Below are 23,362 nucleotides of genomic sequence, written 5' to 3'. Positions count from 1 at the left end.
ATAAACATCTTTTGGTACTGGTTTTATATTACAAATACTTTTTGATATTCCCTTATGTATATAAAATTTTGAAAGTATAAGCTTTCTAAGAGAAATTGGAATTATGGTAAAATGAGAAGAGGAAGGATTTTTTTTTGTGCCTCTGATCAAAACAACATTTAAAAATGTTTAAACTTGTTTCTTCAGTAGATGGGTCATTGAAACATTTGAAGTAGGATCCATTTCTGAGTAGAATTAAAAAATGATTCAATATACTAAGTCGAATTCTCCATAAATGCTCACACATACTCTGTCATTTCTACCCATTATTCCTAATTCTATTTTCTGAAGTTACAAAGAATAAATGCAAATCTTCCTTAATTTCACAGCCTTTTTAATATTTTACTCTAACTAGCATGTTCTATACTATTTCCCCTAAGCCCCAAAAATAAACACCTTGAATTATTTTAGCCTAAAATACTCTTTATTCCTTATATTCTAGATTTTAAAGCATCTTCACTATTTTAATATGTTCTAGTTTGTCATTATTTTCCTTAAAATGTGCCCACAACTGAATATGATATTCAGATATGGTCTTGTCAACACAGTACACAGTGCAACCACCATCTCCCCATTTTTGGATACTATTATCAGCTGCCACTTAAGGAAATCCATTAAATCTTAGTCAATGCCAAAATGATTATTATTTAGGACAATGTGAGGACAGTACAGTGCCTTTACATTTCAAGGAAAAAAATAGCACATTGGGTATAAAGCAAGTTCTCTTGAACATTTTCATTAAATTCAAGCTTTATTCATTTACAAAAGCCTACTTCCTTTATCATGCTTCACCCTAGGGCAGGGGTCAGCAACATATGGCTCTGGAGCCATATCTGGCTCCACCTCCAAACTGGCCAGTCTGGGCAGAGCCCTAGGATATGCCCCAGGGGGCCCTTCAGTGCCTTCTGCCTCCATCCTCCTCCTTTAGCAAGTATTTATGGCTCTCATGGCCAAAAAGATTGCCAACCGTTGCCCTAGGGCAATCTTGCTGGCATAACTAAACCACTAAGAGTCTTACAAGATTTTGTGGAAATAAATTAAAAAGGACATAGGATGATAGTTATTGATGGTTTTTCCTTTTATCTTTTTATTGTTAAAAATTACCTCAAGTCAAAATGCATATGTAATTTAGAAATAAAGTTGTGAAGCCATAAACAAATTAGATCATAGAATAGTTTGCCTTTTATATCTGTGAATAAGGGAAGAATTTATGTCTGATAAGACCTAGATACTATTATAACATATAAAATATATAATTTTGAATATATTAAATTTAAAAGTTTTTGAACAAACAAAGCCAATGTAATCAAGTTAAGAAGGGAAACAACAAACTGAAAAAACCTATAGCAAGTGTCTGACAAAATGCTCATTTCTGAAATATGTAGAGAACTGTGTCAAACTTGGAATAAAAAGCATTCCACAATTGGCTAGTGGTCAAAGAATATAAACAGGTAATTCTAATATGAAGAAATTAATATTACTATGCTCCCAATTACTATTAATTAGAGAAATGCAAATTAAACAACCCTGAGGTACCATACCAATATGATTAATATGACAAAACAGGGCAATGATGAGAGTTGGATTGGAAGAACTGGGGCACTAATGCACTGGAGCTTTGAAGAGATATAACCATTCTGGAGAGCAATTTGGAAACATGAATACAGGGTCTTAAAACTATGCATACCCTTTGAAACAGCTAGATCTTTATCCCGAAGAGATCAAAAATAGAGGAAAAGGCCTACTTGTACAAAAATATTTAATAGCAGCTCTTTTTGTGGTAACATAGAACTGGAAACTGAAAGGATATATGTCAATTGGAGAATGGCTGAACAAGTTGTGGTATATGAGTATAATGGAATACAATTGTACCATAAGAAATTATGAACACTGTGATCACATGCACACAAAAAAGTAAAACCTGGCAAGACTTATATGAAGTGATGCAAATTAAAGTAAATATAACCAGGAAAACATTGTACTCAGTAACAGTAATAAAATGTGTTGCTCGATTATGAATGATTTATCTATTATCAGAAATGCAAAAATCTGGGACAACACAAGGAACACATGATAAAAAAGGCTATTTACTATCATAGAAGTAAATGATGGTATTCAAAAGCAGATTGAAGGATGCTAATCTTCATTTTCTTTCATCCATGAATTTTTATCTACTATAATCAATATATCTTATTTCACAACATGAAAAACAAATATATGCAAAAAGTACATATATATATATGTATATATATATACATATATATATATATATATATATATAATAAGGCACTTACAGCATTTATTTTATTGCCTGTCATGGGGAGTGGTACGGAGGGAGAGATCATTATTCACAAAATATCAGAAAATGATTATTGAAAATTATATTGATATAATCTGGAAAAAAGAATTTAAAAATACTTCTTGCTATCTTTTAAATTAAAGTGAATTATATTTTCTGAGTTTGGAATTTGCCCCTCGTGACCTATTTTGAAAAATAATTCCTGATTTCCTTAAAAATTATGACACTTCTAGCAGAGACTTAGTATGCATATAGTTTATGTTTAACAAATTACTAATTTTTATTTTTTTAGTTATCAAAAATCTGTTCTATCCCTAATCCCCACACTGAAAAAATACTTGGGATAAATAGAAATAATAAAAGAAAATAAATTCCTACATTACCACATTCATAAAATATATTTATCCTAAATCCATCACTTTTCTGTGGGTAGATGAATGGTTACATTTTTATTGGTTTTTGCTTAGTTCAAGTTGGTATGATATAAAGAGAGTTATGTTTGCTGCTCTTATGGTCTGTGCTCTACTCTTCACCTAGAAGGGACTCTGTTAACTGGCAATTACAAGTGCTGGCACACTTGTTAACCTTGGAACAGGACCCCTGTTCTCCTATAGCTACAACCACTAGTGTTCCTTTATGTTTTAGAACTGAGACTGAAACTGAGACCAGGGACCCTTCCACTGGTTCAGTAAACAGAAGCACTCTTCTGTACCCTTTGACTATGACCAAGGTGAAATAGGGGAATGGGGCGGGGAGGGGAACAGGAATACTTGGTGTGATAGTTCAACATTTTTCTTAGCCAGGGAAACTAGTTAACTTTCTGTGAGTCCTTTGGGGTTATATTGAGACAGTAGGAAGCAACATTAAAGGATTTCAATAATAAAATAAGATAAGGCAAGTGGGAATGGGACAAACTATTCTTAACAGCTACAGGAAGGAAGAAACAGGGGTTTAGGTGGTCCAGGAAATCAGGGCAGGGAAGATAAAACTTACACTACACTATACTAGGCTAAATGCAAGCTTGACAGGGTTTTGGTGATCTCACTGCTTGCTCCAAAGATATTCTCAGCTGGCCCAGGGTCAAGGATATTGGTATAGTCCACAAACTCCACTGCATCACTCCAATAGGCTGTCACAGGCCTGGAGGTCCACCCTCCAAAGCTACTGATGCAGACCTATTTGTAGTTCCTCAAAATGCTGTCCAAGTGGGGTGTCTCCAGTGAGATCAGGGCACAAGCTCCTCCACCAGTGGCAAAAACTCCAACTGTCCCAGAGTTCAAAAGCCCTGTGACCTTTCAGCCACATTCCAAAAGCCCTTAGAATGTTCAGCTCAAGCTGGCATTTTCCAATATACTTTTCTAAATTTTTCACTTATCTACCTTGACTTATTCCTTATTACAAAGGTCTTTGCTCTGCTGTGGCTGACCACTCCTCTTCACCCTAGGACTTGAATTTAGAATTGTATCTGAGCAATATAACATAATTTTGAACACAGCAGCAACCAAGCACTCCAAGTAGTATCTTTCTGGCCAGTTGTCTGACCCCCTTACCATCTATGGGTTGAGAGTTACAGAAGGTGCTACTGCCACTGTTGAAACCATCTTCAAGGTCTGCTTTTGTCACTGAATCAGCAAGGTTTGTTCTTTGTTTTAGGCTTACTACCTTATTTTATACTGCCACTACCTTATTGTGATCATTTTCCTGTCAACCTCCTAAATTGCCTTGGGTTGGAAAATTCTTTCACCCTGACCTTTTATTGGCTTCTTCTCTTCAGAATCCAATTTGAAATAAAAATTTTTGGAAGGGAATTTTGGGAAAGTTGAGTGATTTCTTGCCTCTTCTTTACAATTCATTCAAATTTTAATATGATTCTCTGAAACCATTCCCTTAGTCCTTTCTTGTGGCATTTTAGAATACCATTATATTTTCTTCAATCAATTCCAAAATATATAAGCATTCTCTTTATTTAAAATTTTTGCCACGACAAAAGATCTAGTATAATATTTTTGTACATATTTGCATATTTCTTTTTTCTTTGTTCTCTTTGGGTTCTAAACCTTATAGGTGATATTACTAAATCACAGGCAGTGTACAATTTAGTGACTTTGAGGGCATAGTTCCAAATTGTCTTCCATTTCTCTCCTCTCCCTTCTTAATTCCCCTCTTATTCTTCTTTAGGATCTTTTTAACCTACCTTGCCCCAGCCCTCTCCCTTCCTAGTCTTACTTCCTTTTCCACCAGACCTTTTGTTACCTTTCTACTTCTCTATAGGGCATGAATCAATTCTCTGCCCCAGTGGATCTGATTGTTCTTCCGTCTTTAAATTGATTTCAATGCACTTAAGTATTAAATACTTCTTCTCTCCAACCTCTTTGCCCTTACAGTGTATTGTTATTCTTCCCTATTGGCCCCACTCGCTTCTTTATGGAATATAAATTTACTCCATTTTGTTTGTTTTCCCATTTTTCTTAATATTACCTTCTTTCCCCCCTCTAGTTTTGTATATATTTATACATACATATATATATATGTATATATATATATATCGCTTGACATTTCATCCTATACAGTTTATCACTGTTCCCTCTATGTAAACTTCTTCTAGTTACCCTGTTGGTAATAACAATTTTTAATATTTGCCAATATTTTCTTCTTGGGATACAAATTGATTGAACTTACTGGGTCCCTTAAAGAAAAGATTTCTTTTTTTATTGACATCACATGGACACTATGTCCCTCAGGGCTGCTGGATGGTATGGGAAATCATGAAGGATATACCATCTTGAAATAATCCATTAGTAATCTCTGCTTCACAAAATTCTTAAGGGTTTTGGAGTATGAGAGCAAAGGAGAGCCTAGTTGGCACTCCTTTGCTCTCATACTCCAAAACCCTTAAGAAGTGCCTAGTTGGCACTTAAACTTGAGGTTCTGAATGATAATTGGATTGGCAGCCTCAGTGCCATTAGCCAGCAAGCCAATTAGGCCAACAGTAGCTACAGATATTCCTGTAAAAAGGTTATGTAATATAAAGAGCTCCTCTATAACCAGAGACTTATCTGAGTGGCCTAGGGTGGTTGTCAGATATAAAGAATGAAAAAAATTGGAAGCACGGTTTGTTAGCTCAAAGTGCTCTGAGGTACAATGGAGTCACCAGTTCATTATATAGAAAGCTAAAGATCCCCTTTCCCCAAAAGCCCAAGAAAGTTTCCCACAGTTACACAGAGCAGTATTTTTACTATAGTCAAAACAAAAGCCTTAGAAGCTTCAAGGTGTAGATAAAAACCTATGCTAAACTACCAACTATATGTGTTATCATTAAGTGAAGTCTGGGACATTTTGTTAGGCCAGAAAGCCCCTGAATTCCTCAGCCTTGATGGTGTTAATATTTTTGAGCCTCATTATTTTACTTTAATTCTGGGCAAAATGTCTCTGCTAAAGGTTCAACCTTGGCTGTACCAGGCAGCTGAATTCTTGGCCAAAGGGAAACAGTGTTAGCCCTCCTCCTGCTGGATTACTGAGAGCCCAGAGCTTTTTCATTAAGACTACATTGCTTTTTGGGGGCAGCTGGGTAGCTCAGTGGAGTGAGATTCAGGCCTAGAGACAGGAGGTCCTAGGTTCAAACCCGGCCTCAGCCACTTCCCAGCTGTGTGACCCTGGGCAAGTCACTTGACCCCCATTGCCCACCCTTACCAATCTTCCACTTATGAGACAATACACCGAAGTACAAGGGTTTAAAAAAAAAGACTATATTGCTTTTTAAAGAAAGGTATGAGTTATGAAAGGAATCAAAAGAGGAATTTCAGATTTTTATCTTAGATAGTCCATTCCAGTCTCATACCTTGTAGGGAGAAAAGGTCAATACATGGCTCTGCCAGTCTGTATTGATCTTTTGATGGTCCAGATAAAAATATCTACTTGAGATTCTAATTTCTCCTAATAGCTTCCCACATAATCCCACTTTTCTTTAAATTAACATGATTTATTACACAGGAAAACTTTGAATAATGAAAGAAGTTATAAATTGGTTATAATCATCAGTTATAGCTGGATCTGATAGGATTTACAGATCAAATTGTTTGTTTATGGCTCTCTACAATCTAACACCTTTATTTTCACATCACTGACTCTCATACTTGAGCTTAATATCCAAAGAACTTCCACTTTGCTTCAGGGCATAATCGCAAAACCAAACTTGAGACATAAAGGCAAATGATGGAAATTTTAAAAAATACAAAGGAACTTATTATTAATTATTATTGGTAATTAATATTAATAATATTTATTACTCTGTGGTAGAGTGAACAAGACTAGGAAGCATCTAGTAATATGCACGCCACAAACTTGTGGACATTATGCCTCTTATTTTTTTCCTCTACTGTGTTTAGATGTGAATGTGTGAGATTGTCAATGCCAAAATGAAAATGAGATTATCAATAAAATTACGGAAATATTTGAAGTTATGAATGTTAAATGCAAGGATGTTGAAATTTGACTGTACTGCTGACTGTACTTAGAATGTACTGCTGAGCTCAGTGATGCTTCATTTAATCTTAACTGATTTTTGCTATTTTTTGAAGAAACATTACAAATTTTTGCCATCATCTATCATAATGTTTTGCAAATGGAACAGTACTCTAAACCAGTTTTGCCCTCGGCTAAAGTATCTCTGATTGATAGGAAATGCAACTATTTGCTGACTGAGAAAATTTCTTAATTCTTTTGGCTTTTGCTGTGGCAGCTACTTTTGCTTTACTACAGTTGAACTTCTTAAATACATGTTACATTTAATATCTTAACTATTAGCTCTTTCTTTTGCGAGGAACTCATCAACAGCTTTTATAAACAAAACAAATTAGTGCTAATATCCAGCACAAAGTGACTTCTCCTCCTTATACTTGCAATTTGGTTTTTATTTTAATCTTTAATGACTGAAAAGACAAAAGATTGAAAAAACAGTACTGTTAATAATAACTCAAAATTCCTGGCAAAGAATCATCAGCATTCTAAAATGACATAAAAGGATATGAGTAACACCAAAAACTGACATTTTTTGTTATCTAAATATTATATCCAAACTAGAATGGAAATAAGAGTTAAGAAAATATGCCTCCCTACATTCATCAAAGAAAAGAGTTATAAGTGTGAAGTATGTATGTGTCATTAGATACTTGATTTATCTGTAGGCTACAAAAAGGATAGGTTGCTGTGTAGGGGCATGGAATGAATCAGAAATTAATGTGCTATAAAAGCAAAAGAGATCTGTAAAACTAAGATAAGTTTAATAATGACGTTTTATGCATTTGTGTATATGTGCATGTGTGTGTGTGTGTGTGTGTGTGCGCGCGTGCGCGCGCGATAGAGAGAGAGAGAGAGAGAGAGAGAGAGAGAGAGAGAGAGATATCTTGTTCAATAATTTATTACTAGGTCCAAAGCCATTGACCTCTCTTTAAGAAAATATTTGTTAAAAATCTGAATTATTGGTAAGCCCTTTGTTACCTTCAAACTCATTGCTAACCACATTTTCCAATATTTTTTCATTATCAGTCAGTAACAAAGAAAGTGATGACCTAGCTTGAAATTCTTTTTTAAAGCTCCTTACTGACTTTTCTATTTTTTCACACTCTGAGACACATTGGATTAAAAACAGAAATCATTCTTAGCATGATTATATCTGCTTGTGCTTATTGTTTGCTCTGTAAGATAAACTGATCTGATCATTCCCTCCAATATGATATTATGTCATTTTTGACCAATTACTGAAGCCAAAATCTCTAAATCTTTTCTTGATCCCTCCAGGGAGAACTTATGAGATTTCATGATTTCTGAAAATTGATTGTTTCTGGCCTCCTAATTTCAGTTTTATTAAGTTAAAAAAAAACAGACCTGAAATTTCTCTAGAAAAAGAATTTTCTTAAAAAAAATCTCTATCAAAGCCGGACAATATCTGATCTATAACTTAAATCTGAAGGGGTTGCTTGGGGAAAATGATAATTCAAGAGACTGGTCTGGGCTCACAGTGTCAATCTGTATTAAAGGAAAAACTTGACAGAAAGTCTTCCTAACTCCTAACCAACTATCTATCTACTATGCTATGGTTCCTCTTGTGAGTAGGGAAATCAGTAGCATAGCGATAAGGACAAGGAGTGGATTTTTTATTTAACTGTTCCAAGGACCAGTTAGAATGACTAAATTCCCTTGTCCATTTCAGATCAACACATTCTCTGCAAATAATACTGGTTTATAGCCTGAGATTTTATGTGATTTGCCCAGGGTCAATGACTCTATGTGTCTTAATCAGGATTTGGAAGAAAGCCATTCTGGCTATGATGGAAGCTATTTCTCCTCTTTCATGCTTCCTCATGTCAAAGTCTGTATGGTTATGAATTAGTTCCTCCAGTACTATGTTTATGTCTTCTTTACCAAAGGACAAAGATTACACATTTAAAGTACTAATAGATAAATTAGTGTTAATAGAAAGTCCAGAATGTTATTCTTTGCATTATAATTCCTTTCTTTTATTATTTTACTTAATTGATGTTAGATTTCTGGAGAACTATTTTCTATATTTTTTATTTTATGGGTAAAAATTAATAAAAGTTATTGTTAGTGATGAAATGCTTCAATTATCTAAGCTGGTCCTTAGATAATAGATGCTTTTCCTTATCATATCTAATATTAGAAAAAATTGGCTGAAACTTTCAGAAACCAAGAATTGTTTTATGCCATAATGTGGAAACAGATCAAAGGACTGATAAATTCTGGGAAAAATAATTTTGAAAATATTTTTGTCAAATCTCATTTTATTTTCTCAAAATTTATATTCATATATTTTCTACAAGTTATATAATTGAAAAATATTTTCCATGAAGTTGCTACTCTATACTATGATTTTATTGTAAATACATGTTTTACTAGGTTTTTTCTTTTTAATTTGATCTAAACTAAACAAATGTTCTTTGAAAATCTTAAAACAACATATATAAATTGTAATAATGATGATGAATATGATATAATGAAACAGTGAACTGTAATATGAAAAATGGTGTAGGGACAGCTAGATGGCTCAGTGGATCAAAAGCCAGGCCTACTATAAGGGAGGTGGTAGGTTCAAATCTGGCCTCAGATAGTTCCTAACTTTGTGACCTTGGGAAAGTCACATAACCCTAATTGCCTAACTCTTATCAATCTTCTACCTTATAATCAATAATTAGTATCGATCCCAAGATGGAAGGAAAGAGTTTAAAGAAAATAAAGAATAATAGACTTGGCCTGTCAAGTAACATTAGTTCAAGTCTTGGTTCTATTTCTACCTCTTGTACTAAGTTGCTTTCCAAATCTAAAATACCATGTCCTTGTTCATTAGTTCTATTCCTCTACTAGTATAAATCTCATGGAAGAGTGATATAAGTAAAGTAACTCTGCAAGTCAACATTTGATATCTGTATTCCTTCCCAATAGATGTTTATATAGACACAGATAAACACAGAAACATATGGCCAAAAAAACCCACCTCAACTTTATTTTTATTTTTAGGAGACCATAATGTTTACCAATATAAGAACCCAGAAATTAGGAAATAGATGTTAGCAATTTTGTTGTTTATTTAAGGCAAAGGACATGAATGAGAGGAGATGAAAGCATAAAGCTGGGAATTCAGTAATATTCATGAGTTTTTTCATAAAGAAAACCAAAATGAGGGTTTTATACAGACAAAATGATTATATATATATATGTGTGTGTTTATATATATATATATATATATAAGTCATAGCATATATATATATATATGTCATAGCTGCTAAAACTCAATTCACTTAGGTAATTTGGGACAATTATATAAGATATGTTTTTTAAGTTACATTCATAAAATTTCCATTTTAGTGCACTAGGCAATACAATGATTTATCCAGGTATATGGGGTCTGGGTGTGTAATTCAGGGCATACTCAGTCTCTCCATTGCCATTCTTTCTGTGCACATAAAGTCTTCAATTTTTTAATTCATTCATCTCTTCCTCAGAGCAATCTTTGAAAATATTTTTTAGAGCAGCTCTCTTTGTGATGACAAAGAACTGGAAATTGAGGGTATGCCCATCAATAGGGGAATGGCTAAACAAACTGTGACAAATGATTGTGATGCATTAAATTCTATTGTGCTGTAAGACATGAGAACGAGGTTACTTATTGAGAAAAAACAACATAGAAAGACGTACAAGAAATTATGCAGAGTAAAATGAGCAGAACCAAGAGAACATATACAGCCCCAAAAATATTGTTTGAAAAATCACTCATGAATATCAACATTCAGAGAAAGAAATCAGAATAGAAATATCAAACAGTTGCATGGATACATATATCTTTTTTCCAATAAAATGATAAATACTTCCTCTACTCAGAAGAGAGGAGGGAGGATGTTAAATGTTTATTTTAATGTAACAAAAAACAAATAAACAAATTTCTTAAAATATCATACATTTCCAAACTAAATTTCCACTTATCTTCTATTTTCACCTTATCAGAATTTTGAGTGACCAAATAAGCCTTAAAATTCACTAAAAGTCGATGGTTTCTACTGGTGTGTTCCTACTCTAAATTACTTTACAGTTTTCTAGTTATTTTAAATATTTTCTAAATATTCATATAATATCCTTAATTTTACTCTTACTTGCACTGTGTGCCTAGATGTCCCTCTTTATATAATTTGATGGCTTATTTTGATGAAATTAAAATTGAATATTATTGTTTAAATAATTCATTGAACCATTTTGAAAGAACAATCAAATACTATTCCCAACTGTAACTTGCAGGTATTATGTAGGAATAATCAGTAATGATATTATGATTTGTGTTGCATATTATATTTGAGAATGTCCATATATTTATACATATATATTTGCATTCTGCTATAAAAGTCTCCCAAAAGACCAATGTTTTTTATGAATTAGGAAATGGCCAGGTAACATTTTTCAGCTTTTTTGTAAATATCAAAGGGATGTTTTTGCCCCCCTTTCATAGCTATCTCAAAATACAGACAATTCTTGCATTTCAATGTAAATTACTAAGACTTGTATTTCCTTCACACAAATTCATCATTTTCATAAGTACGAAGGAAAAAAAGCTATAGCTATCTTTTTAGGATACTTAAAAATAATTCTTTCCAAGTATATAAAAAGTGATTTTTTGTTATTAATTTGGGTGCAGAAGATTTAATACAAAATGTTTCATTTACCAGCTTTCCGAATAACACAGAAAACAAAAAAGGAGCCAGTTCAAACCTATCTATTTTTGCTAGCAGAACAATCTTACATGTCATCATTATGACAAATTATATTGATTAATATATGTTATATTTCCTTTTTCAAATTTGTTTTGGAGAAATAAGAGGATAAATACAGGATTGTCTATTTCTGTTATTTTTAAAAAGCCACATAATTTCTTTTCTTTAAATTTTATTTATGCATGTTGATTGATATGCTGTCAGAACCCTTAATATCTTACCCTGCCACATATTCACATGCATACACTCATATTAATGACAATACATACACATATAAATTGAACCATGCATACATCCTTGATTCCTTCTTTATGGCAAGGGAAAAATGGCAAATGAACAGCAACACTTCAATCCTCATACCCTCTACTTTTTCTGAAATGAGGAAATTGAGTTCATCTCTTCTATCAAATATAGATTCATCACTGAAATTAAAATACTTAGCTACCTCTTAGTGTTATTTCATTTTGCATGATATTCACTGTGTACATTGTTGCCCTTCTGCTTTTAATCTTTGTTGATTCATGACACTCTGCATTTCTTTCTTCATTTTAATAGTGCAATTATATTCCATTATTTTCATTTATGACGATGTGTTCTTCCATTTTTCAGCAAAAAATATTTGTAATAATGACAAGCACTGCTCTAAATACTTGAGAATTTATACAGTTTTTATTTCTGTATTTGATCTCCTCAGGGATAAATGTACTAGGTCAAAAGGAATAGAATGTTTAGTGACTTTTATTGAAAAATTCCAAATCATCTTTCATGAACCAATTTATAGCTCCACCAAGAGGGTTTTGTATGCCTATTTTTGCATATCACTTTCATTATTATGTTGACTAATCCTGTTATTGTCTTTACCAAATGGATTCATATAAATTAAACACAGAATATTTTAACTATAATTTCTGTTTTAGTGATAACAACCTGTATTTATGCAACACTTTAAGGTTTGCAAGGTTCTAAATATGTTTTATTTATGTTATCTTATTTGATCCTAACAAAATTCTTTGAGATTGTTGCTATTCTCATCTCTGTCTAACAATAAAGAAACTGAGGAAGTGGTAAATCTTTGGCCCAGGGTCACGTAGCCAGTAAGTTTATGAAATAGGATACAGATTCAGGACTTCCTGACTCAAAGATCATTGCTCTGTCTATTGCAACACATAGCTCTCTTACTATATTATGATTATTGATGTATTTTTGCCTTTTGAAAAAATATTCATATCTTTGAATTTTGGCTCTGGAAGTTGTCTTAAAGATTTTGGTAAAATCCTCATATTTTTGGAAAGCAACTATTGTTCAGAAATATTGGACACAATTCTTTCTTCCATAATTGATAGTTTCTCTTATTTTATCCATGCAAACACTTTAAAATTTTTGTATTACCAAAACTGTTAGTTTTTTTTTTTAACCATGAACAGTATCACTTTTTTGGCTAATATTTCTAACCTGAATTATAGATCTTAGAGGTACCTCTTGCCTCATACTTCTGTTTTCTATTCATTTTTGGCCTCTATGAACATTAGGGGAAATGTAGTAATGAGTGTTCCTCATTTAGGATTCCTTTAATTGAAATTAAATGCAATTTTTATAATTAATAAGGATGACAAGAGTCTTTTGTATTCCCTTAAATATTTGGATATTTTATGCTAAGATTTTGCTTAGAAGAGAACATGATCGCAATACAACATACATGTATAAAATATATACTATTCATAAATATATTATATATGTATATTTATCTGTTTGTACTTCATGTGTACATATATGTAAATATATAAAACATAATAAAACATATCCTTTTAACTTTCTTATGTCGCAGAGATAATTGCAGTATTAAATGGTCAGCATAGGCCACCATAATCTCAGTTAAATACTTAAAGTAAACTAAATAAATAAATAAATAGGACAAGTTCACAAGGAAAACTCAAATTACCAAAAAAATGTTACATATAATTTAATCATGAATCAGTGGCTAGGAGAAAAATAGTCACTTTCTTTCCAAGTTAGCCAAGTGGCCACCCATATTTGATTTGACTGATTTGAAAGCTCAACAATTTAATAGTCTTATGAACTTTGGGTAAGTTGGTCACATGAAAACTCTTGTATTCAACTTCTCTTTCAACTTTTGGATTCAACTTTCTCTTCAACAGACACCCCCAAAAAATGGTGATCAGTGCTGGCATGTCCCTCAATTCTCCCTCACCCAATAATTCTTAATATTTTCTCTTGACCTTAAGATCTTTAGTAATTGCAAATAAATAATTTTTTCATGAGAAAATGCTTTATTAATTTAAGCATCATAAAAAATGGAACTTTGAATCTATAAAGTCCATTTTTGGGGAAAGAGTAGTCTCCTTTGGTCATAGTGTAGAGGAGATGGAAAAGAATAAAAGAAAGTTAAGTTAGACCACATCATGGAAGGCTTTCAGGAAAAAGGTAGGACAGTTGAATTTTATGAGTTACCCATTTGAGAGCCAGTGAAAATTTTTTAGCATACTAATGAAGTCTAAATTGATGTACAATTAAGGCTCATTTGGCAGGGATATGAAGTGTGGGTTTTTTGAGACATGAGTGTATTTTGGGGCAATACAAATTAGTCAGTAGCCAAAGATTGAAAATGACTTATTTCCCTTATTTTTCAGAGAACTAGTTAATATTTCTCTTTTCTTGAATTATGTACATTGATTTTTACCCATCCTAAATTCATTATATAACTTAATATGATGTTGTGTTTGTAATTTTGGCCCCTGTGAATACTTAGTCTATCACAAATAAGTGAATTCTTACTTAGTAAAATTATTCTGTAAAATTTTCTAAATACTAAAACTACTATGTTGAGGAAGAGAAGGAGGAAAAATATAAAGAAAGAAATATTTGGAAGCCTTATTTTTTCATACTTCATTTTTCTTTCTCCTATCTCCCACTCCCATTATACTTGACTTGACTAATGGAAGTGTCACAGTTTTAATGGTCTTGTCATGTTTGGAGAAGTGGGCCATGTGAAAACGTTTTAGCTTCAATTTTTCTTTAAATGAATAAACAAATAAATAAATAGTGGTTAGTTATCAGAATGCTTCTTTACAATTGTTATAGTCTTAATAAAACTATCTAGACAATTTGTATAAAGCTGGATTACTCACTGTTCTTAATTGCCTAATAGTTAAAATTATGGTGATGAAGCCTTATTTATGAAAGGAGTCTAATACTGTTAATCACAATATTAAAGTAATGTAATATATTGGAGTGCACTGAGAAATTTATTTGATTCAAATAGTTATGTTGAGACCTTTCATTATTACAAAAAAATTCTCCAAACGGGCCATGACCAAATTCCATAAATCTCTTAATTTTTATTCCTGCATACAGAGTAGGGTGGTGAAATTCTGAATCATGATTGTGAAAATTATGGATAAGGAAGCGTAGCAAACACAACTGGAGTCTTAATAGACTTAATAGAAACACTGAGACTAAATTTACATCAAGTACAAGTATCGTCTATTCTTTAATCACTTATAAATCTCTATGAAGCAGGACAATAAAATGTAATAGCTGTCCCATTGTTAAGCAGTATTAGAAAGAGAATGAAATTGTATGTTGTTGTCATGTTTTTTTGGGGGTCACTTTTAATACGTAATTAGAATACCTTGTAATTATGTGCCCTTGTTGATTTAATATTGTCATTTCATGAGCAATGTTGTTTTGTTTGATGTGATGTATTTTCAACAGATTATGTGACAACATCAAAATAATCTTAAACTGTAGAAAATAATATTTTAACAATTTCTCTTGTGATTAAAATTTTTTAATCATCAGTGGAAAAGATGGAAAATGTATTTTATTATGTTTTCATTTTATTGATTACATATTTATCCCTAGAATGTTGCACAGCTGAATATTTCATATGAGTTTAATAAAAAATGTTGATAAACACATCAAGCAGATGTACTTTTCCTCCCAAGAAAATTCTTTTATCATTCATGTACTTAGTATAATCGACATGGATTATAATTGAATTGGAAAGACTCTCATTAGTAATTTGTGCTTTCAACTTTAGGAAAAAAGACAACTGAAATTTTTGATATGGTAATATTCTAAAATGTATACCAACATAGTACATCACTATCATCTACTAACCCAAGGAAAGTAAAAAGTATTAGATATGTAAGAGTACAGTTGAAATTTAGTGAAATATGTTAGGGTTTAAAAATTTGTAGAGGAAGTAAATCCTAATTTCTATAGAACTAGTTTTGTCCTTCACATCACGTCTCACTAGGTCAAGTGTTGTCATAATTGTGACAATGCTCAAATGAAATGAAGTCCTTTGTGATTGTATAAAATTGTTGCACATTAAAACTAATGATTTTACCATTAAACCAGATTTCAATGTCTCCCTAGTTTGTGAATATCACAAATGTCATTGCAATTAACTAAAATTGCTATGCACTCTTCCACTTGTAACCTCAGAGTTAATTACTTATGTAATTTCCTCTCACAGTAAAATTAGATTTTGTAAATTCCATTTGTTGTATATAGAACTGACAACCAACTTTAAATCCTTTAGAAGATAGCTGTAATAATGAAGATGTTATTATATTGCCCTCAATTATTCTTAACCTCCATTTGCGTTCATAAATTTTGTTGCGAACACTTCAGTCCAAAATATCTGAGGAAAAGAAATGTGTATACTTACATATACTTTTGTGTGGAACTTTTTTAATGTTAGTGTTTTATTTATTTTCTGTCCAAAAGACCAAAAAATGATAACATATTTGTCTTTTAAAAATTTTATCAAAACATCCAAATTTGACATTAAAGAACTTAATCTTCTCCATGTTAGTTACTCAAAGCATATGGATTTATTTCCAGTCAACAACAGAGAATATATTCCTTCTGTGTACTGACTAAAAAAATCTAACCATGCCAACACTTGCCAGGCATTCATTCAAGAATGTAAGTATTTTAGAAAATATACTTTCATAGAATCTAGACTTATTTATTCAGTATTGTTAATATAACAGAAACAACATACCTAAATGATCTTATAATAGCTCCTTCATAAAGATCTTCACAGATTTAATTACATGAATAGTTTATTATATTCATATACCAAAATACATATATGGTTTCCTGATTAGGGCTTATCTACCTTCAACAATTTTTGCTATGTCACTATATACATCTGGCTAGCTAGCTATCAATAGAGAGAAAGAGAGAAGGGGATAGACTGGGAAGAGAAAGATTGTAGAGATGATTGTAAATGCTTATGGAATTTATACTTAAAATATGATAGGACAACTGTAAGGTTAAAAGCTGGTTGAGATTTTAAAAACCATTTAGATCAACTGATATATCACTACGATTTCTTATACAACATCTTCAATTTTTCAGACTATATTTGAAATTCTCCAATCAAGAAAAGCTCAATACTCTCCAATTTAATAGCTCAAATTGTTAGAAATGTTTTTCCCCTTTACATCATGCTGCAATCTGTTTCTCTGTATTGCCTACCCATTTCTCTTGCCCTTCTCTTTCAGAACAAGCAACAAAAGTTACTCTTTCTTCTTCTAAATGACAATCAGAAAAAAATGACTATCATTTCTTAAATCTTCATTAGACTAAACATTTCCCAGTATTTTTATTGAACCTAGTGTACTAAGTTATCTGGTCCTAACATCAGGTTAGTCATCATTTCAAGCAAGTACCCTCACTAATCTATATCTCTCCTTAACTCTGATGGTCCTTTGAATTTCAATTTTAATTGCACATCAAATACTGAAATTCTACTAACATTTATTTAAATTCTGGATATTCATCACTCATCATATTTCAAAAATCTTTTACATTCATATTCAACAATTTCCCCCAGCCTTTGCTCACATAGTCTCTTTCGAACCAGTTATTATTCAAATATTGTTTCTGCTTTTTTAACAGATGAATTTTCTTACTACCAATAACTTTATTGGGGAAGATATGTATCCAGGAGTAGGGATATGAAGAGTTATAACTTTTCTCAATCCACAGTTGCTCTCTTGAAGTCAGAACAATTCACGCCTACATTTTTGACCTTGTATATTTTAACAGGTGCTCCAAAATGGAATACTTTCATATTTCATATATTTATTTATGTTTAAATTTTTATCCTCCCAATTATTTGCAATTTGGAGCACTTTTTAAAATACCATTGACAATTTGTATTTCTTCTTTAGAGGATTATGTATATTTTCATCATGTATCTGCTGGAAAATTGGTCTTTTTTACTGTTTAGTATCAATTTTCCATTGATTTTAGGTACCATCATTTTTCATTAATGCCTACATTTTTCCTACTTTACTACTCTAATTTTTCTAACTGTATTTTAAAAAATGTTCATATTTATGTCATCATTTATTTTTCTCCTGTAATTTCAAGGTTAACATTATTTAAAAAGTTTTCCACAATCTAGTTGTGTAAAATGAAAACATCTTCTTCTCAATTTTATAAAAATGTGCAGCTTTAAAAAATATTTTGCAGCACATACATTTGGAATTTATTTCAGTGTAATATTGTAATCTAAATGTATCTTTTAAATATTGCTTCCTTATTATTCCCAATGCTTTATTGTTGTTATTTTCCAAGCATTTATTGCCATAAAGGTTTACTCTTCATATTCTAGGGAATCAGCAGAACTATTAATGAAGAAAATAGCTTAAAGAAGGTTGTAGGCTACAAAATTAATCCTCAAAAATGAAAGAAAATCTATGTAATAGTAATATAGTTCAAGATGCAATAATCGAATGGGAAATCTTATTCCAAAAACTACAAAATACATAAAAGGGTTCAGTTTACTAAGGTTTATATATTTTTTATCTTATGATAGTAAGAATTGTGTGTGAAATAACTATTTTGTTAGCAGGCACCGTAGCTTTCTTCTTGATTTTACTAAGAAAATTACAGACTGTTGTTTTTGGAAACCTATCAAAGGAGGTATTTGCTCTAAATGATTAAAATAATTTTACTTATATTAAGAAAAATCTTTCCTAACCATTTTTTGTGAGTTTAACAAAAGTGAGCTACATATTTTGCAAATGATATTTTCTGATTCTTTTGATATAATGTTGTGTAGAGTTTTTATCATCTTTTATTATCAACATGATTTATTACATTAATTGTTTTCCTACTTTTCTTTAAGCGATAAATTGGAAAATGATTTTGGGAGAAATTTTCTCCTAATGAAAGATTCCTTTTCCTCTTTTATAGTTCGACTGATGGCTTATTAATTATAGCCAATAAAAGGTAAGGAGAAGTGACTGGAAAAAAACATCCTGAGAAGGGAAGGAAGATTGATAAAAATCTCTTTTTGATGTGTAAATTAATCCCTCTTTTTTCCCTAATACTGGAAAAGTCTGTGGGTAGAAGACATTTTAAAAAATAGTCAGATCATCCTAACTTTTATACAATGAAAATTATTGAAAGAAAACACATACACACACACACACACACCCTACCGAAATCTTCCCACTTCACTATGTCTCTAGGCAACTAGACAATTTTATCTCATAGATCCTGGGCATATCTGATCCTATTAAAATTATTACATGCCAACTGCTAGAGATGGCAGTTTGTGCCTGTATAAGATTCGGAAGCTAATACAGATAAAGGGTAATTTTCATACTATATGATTAACATCTGAAGAATATACTTGCAGATTAGTACTTGACTCCCTAAAAATGAGGTAAATTTCTGAATAAAAGTATTAGTAACATTTTATTTTTATGGTGCATTAACTAATGGCATAGTAGAGATTCTCCAAAAGTGAACATAAAAGCTTCCTTAATACTAAATGACTACATTAAGATTCCAACAAACATAATGAATACATAATGAATATTTCTGGGTGGGTTGTTTACTGTACAATAAAACACTCAGTAAATCTAGAAGGAATATGTGGGAACTGAAAAACTCATCTATTTTGATAATCTGTAAAAACTCTTCTGAACATATTGCTTATAATTTCTTCTCCTTTCATATGCCCTCACTTATAAATTCAGGAAAAAAAATGTTTAACTCATTCCTAGTGAAGAAGGAACCAGGCCTTTACCCAAGACATTTTTTGAAAGGTTGTTTAGTGTATGTAGTGGGAGTGAGGATACTGAATCTTGAATTATAATATGTATAATTTTGATTCTGGTTTGTCTCTTCCTATCTGTTTTACCTATAAAATTCATTGAACTTTTCTTTGCCTCAATTTCCTCATAACCTCACTTCGCTGTTATGAGAACTATCTCAGGTAAAATTCATTAAGTATAGAAATATCTCTTAAATCTGTTTCTTTTGGATAGAAGTTAATTTATTTCTTTTATTCCCTTTCCCTTCAGCAATGTGGTTAATACATGTGTATGATTGTGCTACGAAGTGCATAAATGTGTGTGAACTGGTTTAAAAAGTGCACATTACCTTGTGAGTACTAAAATACTTCCTTAATTTGCATTGCTACCCTAATCCTCACTCAGAAATGGAAATAGCTTTAAAATAAATGCCCTATTTGATTTGGGAGGTGTGCTGGCTAAATTAAAAACAACAACAACAACAACAAAAAAACCATAGCAGACAAACTTTGTGTAGGAGAGGTCTTTCTACTTTATTACTTCTCCACAATGATACTGTGATGCAATGTGTTGGAAAGAGGTATGAGTTTGGAGGCAGAGTATTTTTATATTATCATGTGACCCTGAGGAAATACTTTGCCTCTTCTGGGAATAAATTTTCTCACCTGTAAAATAAGAATCCAGTTTACTTCTAATATTTTTTTTCCATTTCTAAACCTTGAGAACTACATTGCTAACTCTTCCAAAAATCTAATCTGCAGGTTTTGGAGTTGGCAATTTAGCAATGTCAGCCTGAGACCCTTTTTGATTCTCAAAGGCAGATTAGAAACTATTGACATCTAATCATGCACAGCTTTCTTTATGTAATTTAAATTACTTAAAATAGATCATCTTAAATTGTTTGAAGACATTTTTTCCAATAATGATAACAATGTGGTCCTTGGTGAGGAGATAGTTTACATGATAATTATTACAAGTATTTGGCTTATATGACACTCACCCTCCCCACATTCTGTGCTGTGTTGCAACATGGAAAATGGCAGGGTAGAATTCCTGCAAGATGTACAGGGTTAAGCCTCACCCAGAATTCCAGGGGAACCTCCCCTGGAGAACTCTGGGTAAGGGAACAGTTTTAAAGCAGTTAAACAGTTGATTCCTGGGAGTTGAAGTGAGCAGGTCATGCTGCTTGCTGTTCCCGGTTTTGGGACTGCCTTGGGGGCCATAGTGGCAAAAGCCATATTCGTCTCTTCTCAGGAGTTTGCCTGTCTAGCAGAATTAGACCTTTCTTGCAATAGCATTTTGTTATTCATTTAGTTATTTTAGATATTAGAAGTGATTATTATAAGCTTTGAGAGCCAACTATATATAAAGTCTACCACTCCCTCCTTGGGGGAGAGGGGCAGTTTCTACCTAACAGTTTAGGGCTTCCCAGATCTTATCCAAATCCTTGATACCCCTTTCCTGCCTTTCCCTTCTTCTTTTATCAATATAAACTTCATCTTTTGGGAGCAGTGCCTGTTCATTATTCTGGGAATACTTACATCCAACTTCAGCTAGGTTTCCTTCAGCTGTCCAGCCCACACAAGTTAGATTCGTCTGTCCCTGATAACAACAAGACATCAAGCTTCACCTATTGTCCCTCGGTCAAACCTGTGGGTAATATAATTTGAGGAAGTGAACATTATTAGAGATTTGCCTAGCTGAGCCTTGTCAGAAGTTATCAGTCCTGCCTCCATTTCCAACTGATTTCCATCTGTTTGTTGAGAGGGGTGAAGAGTAAGGAGTACCTACCCCTCCCTACTCACTCTAGCCTGTGGGGGGGTGTAGGGAAGGAGTGAGTCCTGGAGGTTTCTAGTTTCAGGCCAACTCTTCAGCTTCCCAAACATCTCTGTTAAGATCAACATAACACTGTCCTTATTCTGACATTCTTATTTGAGTTGAAAAGGGCATTTAGAAGGAATAAGAACCACTGTTACTATTCTACACTCCAAGAACTTTTGAAAATTATTATTTTATAAAATCCAGGTGATTTCCTTGGTTGTCTAAGTATTTTTAGATCAGGAATTGTTAATCTTTTGTGTTATGGATCATTCTGGAACTTTGGTAAAATCTTTGGATCTCTTCTCAGATTATATTTTTTAAATGCATGAAATAAAATGTCTATCATTAAAAAGAAATCAATTATACTTAGTTATCTATATCTGTCTTAAAGAGCCCTGTTCTAAATACATTATTTTTCAGCTAGTTGGCAATCTCTTAATTTATTTCCAACTTTGAATTTTATTTAATGAGAAACACCACAAATTCTTCTTCACTCCGAGATCTTTTTTTATATTGTAAGGGTGAGAATTAGTATCATTCTCTTTTCCTTCACAATATATGCATAAAAAAGTAACCAACTTTAAAATCATTGGTGGGACTTTTCTTTGTGAAAAATTTTTTTACACCAATAGAATATGATTTGATATTTTACTTAAGATCTCAAATGTAGAATAATGGGATTATGAAGCCATATAATTAAATCCCTTCATTAAACAGAGGAGGGAACTATCCCACAGAGATTGAGACTTGCCTGATGGTCCACAAAAATAAAGGTTCATTAGGGGAACTGAAGGTAGGCTTATGATTCCAAATAAAATGCTCCTTATTTTCTCTAATTAATAACGAAGATTCACAGCTATACAATGTTCTGTATTCAATGATCTTCCCAATAAGTCTATAGGTCAGTAATGGTGAATGATGTGTGTGTGTTTTTTTTTCCTCTTCTTTTGGCAGATGCAAGACAAAAGTCTACCCTGATGAACTTCCAAACACAAGTGTAGTCATAGTTTTTCATAATGAAGCCTGGAGCACTCTGCTTAGAACTGTTTACAGTGTAATCAATCGGTCCCCACATTATCTTCTCTCTGAAATCATTTTGGTTGATGATGCGAGTGAAAGAGGTATGGATTTTTTTTTCATAAATTTTTTTTTGCGTTTCCACAAAAAAGCATTATAATCACTGGTTGTATTGTAAGACAATCATTTCTTTCATTTTTGTAAACCCTTAATTTCTGTGTTTGGCTCCTAGGTAGAAGAGTGGTAAGGGTAGGCAATGGGGGTCAAGTGACTTGCCCAGGGTCACACAGCTGGGAAGTGTCTGAGGCCGGATTTGAACCTAGGACCTTCCATCTCTAGGCCTGACTCTCAGTCCACTAAGCTACCCAGCTGCCTCCAAGATAATTATTTCTAATAGTCTTGCTTTATACTCACATGCAATTCTTTCCAATCCTCCCCAAACTACTTTCAGCCTTGCAGCTGCTAAAGTCTTCTCCTCTAAGGTTATCTTTCATCTATTCTCTATTCATTGTTTGTATCTAATTGTTTCCATGATGTCTCACATGTTAGATTGTGAATTACTTGTATATAGAGATCTTTTGACTCTCCTTGTATCCACAACACTTATTAGAAAGTAGAACAAATAGTGTTTTTAAAAATTATTGTTAAATTATTAATGTATGGGTCTCTTATGGTTTTCACCAGTCTACTTTAAAGTTCCAAAAATTGGGAGCTTATTAGTTCCTTCCAAGCTGACATATCTCTTTATTCTATCTCTGGAAATTCCCGAGAAATCATATGAGATAATAAAAATTCTCATTTTTACATAAAGTCAAAAAGTT

At 32.3% G+C, this 23,362-nt stretch overlaps 1 protein-coding gene across 2 annotated transcripts in view; it reads left to right on the top strand.

The window, feature by feature from the left end:
- GALNT13 (polypeptide N-acetylgalactosaminyltransferase 13) overlaps nucleotides 1-23,362 on the top strand; it is a 717,275-nt gene that overhangs the window by 349,339 nt on the left and 344,574 nt on the right. For both annotated transcript variants that reach the window (XM_044666584.1, XM_044666582.1), the window contains exon 3: nucleotides 22,479-22,645. In XM_044666584.1, the coding sequence (XP_044522519.1) occupies nucleotides 22,479-22,645 (167 nt within the window). The remainder of the gene's footprint in view (nucleotides 1-22,478; nucleotides 22,646-23,362) is intronic.

Source organism: Gracilinanus agilis, chromosome 3 (assembly GCF_016433145.1).
Source record: "Gracilinanus agilis isolate LMUSP501 chromosome 3, AgileGrace, whole genome shotgun sequence".
In the NCBI taxonomy this organism is placed as follows: Eukaryota; Metazoa; Chordata; class Mammalia; order Didelphimorphia; family Didelphidae; genus Gracilinanus; species Gracilinanus agilis.
The sequence above is the reverse complement of the archived record's forward strand: the minus strand, read 5'-3'. Positions and strand labels throughout refer to the sequence as shown.